The 6,145-nt window shown below is 40.7% G+C and overlaps 1 protein-coding gene across 2 annotated transcripts; it reads right to left on the bottom strand.

The window, feature by feature from the left end:
* Positions 1-295: 295 nt before the first annotated feature.
* Positions 296-5,772, bottom strand: nelfb (negative elongation factor complex member B). 2 transcript variants are annotated; one of them, XM_080853204.1, is made up of 13 exons: positions 5,544-5,772; positions 4,932-5,092; positions 4,741-4,840; positions 4,381-4,611; positions 4,067-4,252; positions 3,672-3,784; positions 3,483-3,585; positions 2,995-3,090; positions 2,751-2,893; positions 2,240-2,346; positions 1,634-1,775; positions 1,369-1,477; positions 296-824 (listed from the first exon to the last, which is right to left on the bottom strand). In XM_080853204.1, the coding sequence occupies exons 1-13, from the start codon at positions 5,643-5,645 to the stop codon at positions 666-668; spliced, it is 1,752 nt and encodes a 583-aa protein (XP_080709330.1). In that variant the 5' UTR covers positions 5,646-5,772; the 3' UTR covers positions 296-665. The 2 variants fall into 2 exon arrangements, with proteins under 2 accessions (XP_080709330.1, XP_080709331.1); XM_080853205.1 differs by having other exon boundaries at positions 687-819.
* Positions 5,773-6,145: the final 373 nt, after the last annotated feature.

The raw sequence follows: 6,145 nt of genomic DNA, 5'->3' as shown, positions 1-6,145 counted from the left end.
CATATACAGTACATACAAAAATTGTTGTTTTTTATGGAGTTAAAATTCTTTCAATTTGACAGAGACCTATGGAGTTAGGATACTTTCAATTTGTCAGAGACCTAAAGCTCTCTGTCAAATAGCCAACACAAGTTAGAATTACACCCAGATATTTTTACTGTTAGTACTCTTTATGATCCCTATCCCTATACTATCCCCTATCCAGAACACAAGATGTGGCTGTGAAGTGTTTCCTAAATAATAACTTTATTTACAGCTTGCTGTACCACAGATACAATTCACACAACAGAGAGCATATTTAGTGTACACACTGCACATAAGAAAATATACTTTGAAAATATACAACAATTAAAGGAGTCTACATTTTCATAAAATAAAAACACACAAAATAATGAAAAATCTCATTGACAGCCTTTTTTTTAAGAATGAAAAATGAGCTTTAAAATATAATTTTAGAAAATATAGAAAAGGAAAAAAAAATCGTAACAAGAGTACCCCAGTCCTTTAAAAAGCAATCCCATTGAGGATCTACTGAGTGCTCCGTGTGTTCTCCTGCCAATTGGTGGACAGTCTGATATGAGACGTTACCAAGCCTCACTCAACTGCCGGTGTAGGTTACTCAGACCTGGGTTGTTATTTTCCATGATTCCCCCTGAGCTCCAGTCTCAGAGTGGGGTGGTGGGGGTGGCTGGGGTGGTGGGGACCGTGATGGGGTGCAGGCCCAGGTCCATGGAGGGGGCCTCCTCTGGCTCAGGGGGGCTCTTCTTCTGGGCCTCCAGCTTCTCCGTCAGCTGGGTGTACAGCTCTTTCACGGGTTCACTGCACTGCAGGGCCACAATAATTACTGGAGCTTTAGTTCTGATGTACATACACAGGCTCAGAGGAGCATAACAGTTTCAGATAATCCCCTTTCACTTTTTGATTTCTGGCATGTTCTAAGCGAATGCGTTGGTCGCCTACCGTCTTTTGATTGTTTCATCTTGCCACATCACTTAATGTACTCTAAAAGTGTGATACTTCTGGGATAACTGCTCTAACTATGACAGATATCCACTTGAGGAAAATAAAAACCTCTATCGATTCTCTGTTCAGGTAATTTGTGTGCATTTTATCAGGATTTTTGTGGTGCAATGCGTGTGTTATTTTAACCTGCACTTCCTACTGAACTAAACTCTAGCCACAAAAAGGGGAATGTGAACATAGAACAGACGTCATTGCTGCATGACTAAGACAATAGAATAGGGGATGATAAACCAGTGAGAACTAATGCGGTGTGTCATGCTCCAAGGACTACATCATTGTATTACAGGACTACACTGTATTACACATGCCAGTCAGAATGTTGACATGCCACACTCGAGGACAAACCTGTTTGGGAGGCTCCAGTGTCTTCACCAGGGTTTCCATGACGGAAGGCAGAACTTTCAGACAGAGGTGATTCAAAAGGCGTAGTGTGTGTCTGTGCACATTCTCTTTGCTGTGATAGACATTAAAAGGGTGTAGAAAGGGGGGAATGCCACACTGTCAGGATGCAAATTTGTGAGCCACAAACGTATTTACGTACACGAGAACGTATACTCAATTAAACTTTAATTTCTTTCTGGTGTATGTGCCTTTGCATGCTTGGCTATACCTGGAGCAGGAGGTGAGTAGAAATCCATCAAAAACAGCGGCACAGAACTCTTCTGATCCAAACTCGTCGGAGAGGAGAGTCAGGTGGCCGGTCAGGAGGTGCAGAAAGATGTCTCCAAACGCTGCATCATTATGAGTCTCCACTAAGAACCAGAGAAGAGGGGACACATTTGATTCAAGATCAGTTAAACTCGGACCATAATCAGTAGGGTCAAAAAACATTGCACGAAAGATTGAAAAATATGTCAGTCTAAACAATGCACCACATGTTTGACAGGGAGCTGAAACACGCGTCTTGCCACCCAACTGTACATATGGACTATTAGGGTTGAAAAGAGAGGTCTCTGAGGCCCTCTAGCGGTTATACTATAGTTTTTAACCTACTTACAGTTGATGGGGGGTTTTATTTAAAAAACAAATAAAAATATATATTTAAAAAAACTGTCAAATACAGATATAATCAGCACTAATAAGTTGTTGTTTTTTGTTTGTTTGAGGAAGAGTAGTAATACTCATTTATTGATTATAAATGTATACTTTGTTGTGTATAACTAAGCCAATACAGAAAGTATGTTAGGATTTTCTTGCCTTTTGAGTGTATACTTACCCAGTGCAGGAAGCAATCTCTGCAGGGCATTTTTGTTCCTCAACTTGGCAATGTGAAGTACATAATACAGACCAATTTCACAGGCAACTCTGTTCTCCTGAAGGTACCTAAAGTAGAGTCATGCCCAGTCACACATTCAATGAAACATATTTGATTTACAGCAGAATTATGAGGTATAATTCCCTGCTAGAAATAATCTCGAAAGGAGGGCAACATTTTGTAGTGAAACATTGAATGATATTTTGTTTGGTGAACAAACATAGAATACATTTGGAAGCAAAAGGGAATTGCTTCTGCAAAATGTTAAATTCTACTGTAAAAAAAAAAAAAAAAAAAGATGCTGCACAAAATAGTGCACACATTTTATCTTTATGTAAATGACCAAGGTGTTATGACCCTCTGTGGCAGGGCAAAGGTCTTTGTTTGTTGCGCGAGCATTTCTACTTGTCTGTCAGGTGTAGATAAAGGCATTCACGGTGCAGTATCAACAGAGCCCAAGGGACTTGCTTACTTGGTGAATGTGTCAGGCAGAGTGGTGGGGTAGGTGACGGAGGTCTTCTCTTCACTCGGCAGCTTCTGCTCCACGGTGAATGTGTAGTCATCAACCACTATTGTCATGACGGCTGGCAGGAAACGAGACACTACTTCAAGCTCCTGGGGGAGACACAGAAGGGATTCACCGTCTCAGATCTGAAACAAGTCTTCACGTTTATCTGTTCTCCAAACTCTATTGAATGGACAGGTGATTATCATACCAGCCGAGGCTCTTTGAAAACTTGACTGTCAATCATGTCCCAGGCGCCTTGTCCAAGACAAAGCATTCTCAGCAGCAGCAGTAGGTCTTGGCTGTCCTGTTCTCAGAGTGTTACACAGAGACAGACACACAATGAAAGAGGAAGGCAAGTGACAAATTTAAATGTAGTCATTTAGCAGACGCTGTTATCCAAAGAGACATACAAAGGAGAACAATCAAGCTACGTGCAATAGAGACCTAGTGTAACAATAAATACTGCTTTACATAAGAAATTAAAAAAGTGCAGGAATATAACTACAGTAAGTGCGAGTCCAGAACAACTTAGAGGAGATTGCATTAGAGGAAGGATAGGAGGGGTAGAGAAAAAAATGTATCCAGTATAATGAGATGTATTCATCAGGTATACTGAATAATATAAAGGGATGATGTGACTACATATTTTTGTGCAGCGTGGATAATGGGAATAGTAGGGAATTCTCAGCTCCTTACCCTGGGAAGTGCATCCTGGCTAAGCAGCTCCTGCAGATTTCTTACAGTACTCAACACCAGAGTGTTACTGGCAAATGGGTCACAGAGAATCATAGAAAGATCCCTAAAATAAAAAGAGAATTAAAAGTACTGCATATGGCTAGCGAATCGCAATCTTAAATACACTGCACTGGTTATTGGTTTTCATACCCCAGAACTTGTTCCTGTCCTTTCTTGACCCCATCCAGAAAGCCTTGTAACTCCCTGGCTCGCTTGGCCTCCACAAACTTTTCTCTGATACACGCATCCAAACACCAGGTGAACTGTCAAAATGCAAGAGTTGCAAATACAAGTGAGCAATATCATTATAAATGCTATTCTATGACAGTCAGTATGGCTTTTTGAAGTTATGACAAAGACAAGCAACAAATCATTAGGTCTCACAAAACAAAGCTGCATAATAATTTCTCATATTTTCATGTTTGGTTGAGTGGTGTCAAAAACTCCTACACACAGCCTCTTACTTAACACACAAAGCTCAAAACATTTTAGGCTCTGTGAAAAGGAAGACACATAGACTCAAACACACACACACACACTCTTACCTTGTGACAGGGATCGACAAGGCAGATTTCGCTGATGTCGAGGTCATGGAGGGACATGAGAAGCTCTGCCCTCAGGGTGCAGTAGTGGACGTTGCGTGTGCGCAGAAACAAAGTGCGCAGAAACTGCAGTACCATGTCATACAGCTTCACATTCTTCCCAATCATCTGAGTCAGCTTTTGGACAACCTGTAGAGCAACACCAGGCACCAACACAGCTTTTGTTAACATTAACTGAGATAATAGATACTTTCCGTTAATGTGATTAGAAAGAATTAGTTCTGTCAATATGGAACATGTACATGGCTTTGGTTTACCTCTCCTTGTCGTCGTATCTTGGGTGAAGGACTAAAGAAGTTGTGCAATATAGAGAGGTCACTACTAAAGAGGGCAGCCTCTTTCTCCACAATGTACTGCTTCAGCAGAGGGGAGACTTCGTCTCCAAACAGAGCCTGGTTGTCCTGCCAGATCTGTCTCTTCACCTCAACGGCACAAACCTTGTAGAGCTCTTTATCAGCCATCACCTGCTTCAGCTTTTTCTCAGGGACCTAGAATTTAGGTTTGAAATAGTGTACACATGTTCAAGGAAGAGGTCAACATGGCTTGTTTTGCATTCTTATTTCAACAGTTGCGAACTCTGCATCTTTCAGTTAGTGTTGGGAACTTCTGTTACTTGCCTTTGGCAGGTGTTTCAGAACCTGCATAACTACAGGCTGAATGGAGGGCATCTTTACTAAGGGAAAGCTTTTCTCCAGTAATTCCTCCAATTTAGAATACCTGAATATGATGCAGGCGTAAGATGTTACAATACATAGCAAAATATGTTTCGATTGTGATATTTCAATAACTACAATGGAACACAGCTCACCTATCATCCTCCTTCCCATCAGCTATCGCGGCGACTCGCTCCATCAATTTGTCACGCAGTTCGTCAAAAACCGATTGATGGAACTCCAGTCTTGGAGTACCATGAAGATCCAGAAATGGTAGAGCAGACTGCAGCGTCGGCAACAATATGCCATTTTCCGTCTAAATCGGGAATCATCAATTCTGTACAGTTAACGTTAGGTTCCCAACAATATAGGCATTAATACCTGCACGCCTACAGATAAAAGATTACCTGGATATAACCTCAACGCTGATGTGTAGTTGCCTATTAGCCCATTGAACTGACATAAAACAAGACACCTATCTGCATTCTTACTTTCAATTGCAGTTGTTAAACTCCCGTTAGATAACGGAATCAGTGCATTAACTACTGCTTATGAACGGGTGCTAATGTTAGCTAGCTAACTAGCTAATTTATGTCTGATGTGCAGGTAATGCATACAGCAATTTGCAGAATTCTACAATATGTGCACTGTGAAGGGGCACTTCAAACTAAAAAATACAGTTAAAGTTAATGATGAGTGCAACATCTAAACTGCCCAAGAGACTTCCTGATCATTATATTGACAGTAGCTTGCTAGCGTTTACCTACCTGAAACTGGTCAATGGCTTTAAGTGGATCTGTGCAGTTGGTTAGAGTTTCTTTCAGATCCTCGCCACTGGAAATACCCAGTTCGCTTAACCCGGAAAACATTTTCACCCCTTTTTAGAGGTGATTCCTATATAATTTCAAAATACCCAACTATACATGCGCTTTAATATTTAACAGTAACGTTAAACATTTCACTTGTTGTTGGTATTGTTCAAATGAATCACACTTCCTGAGCATGCGACGCGCTCTGTAAGAGTCCCGTGTGGATGTGAGGTCTCTCTGACATAGTTCCGCCACAGTTTTCCTCCATTCATTCCAGAAACAAGAGGAGACAAACCTTCCTATTTCCGCCAACCACAGTGGCAGAGAATTAATACGAAATTTTGGTTATTACACAGCTCAGTTGTTAAGTTGGAAATGTCCATGGAATTCAATACAGCCCACTAAAAATAAGAAGTATAAAATCATTTTTAAAAGGTTCTATATGAAACCATGTGACAGCAAGGAACAATTTATTATCCATTTTTGTTGAAATGGTTTTTAAATTGCCATGAAAAAAAAAGTGAGATAAAAGATAACCTACCAGAAAATAACTAGGCCTA

This window comes from Sprattus sprattus, assembly GCF_963457725.1.
Source record: "Sprattus sprattus genome assembly, chromosome: 15".
In the NCBI taxonomy this organism is placed as follows: domain Eukaryota; kingdom Metazoa; phylum Chordata; class Actinopteri; order Clupeiformes; family Clupeidae; genus Sprattus; species Sprattus sprattus.
This window is presented reverse-complemented; position numbering and strand designations above follow the sequence as displayed.

Coding starts and splice junctions, on each gene's coding strand:
- nelfb (XM_080853204.1), bottom strand. CDS start 5,645: ATGTTTTCCGGGTTAAGCGAACTGGGTATTTCCAGTGGCGAGGATCTG. Junction 5,093..5,543: donor AAGCCATTGACCAGTTTCAG/GTAGGTAAACGC, acceptor TTCCCGATTTAG/ACGGAAAATGGCATATTGTT. Junction 3,091..3,482: donor GCCAGGATGCACTTCCCAGG/GTAAGGAGCTGA, acceptor CTCTGAGAACAG/GACAGCCAAGACCTACTGCT.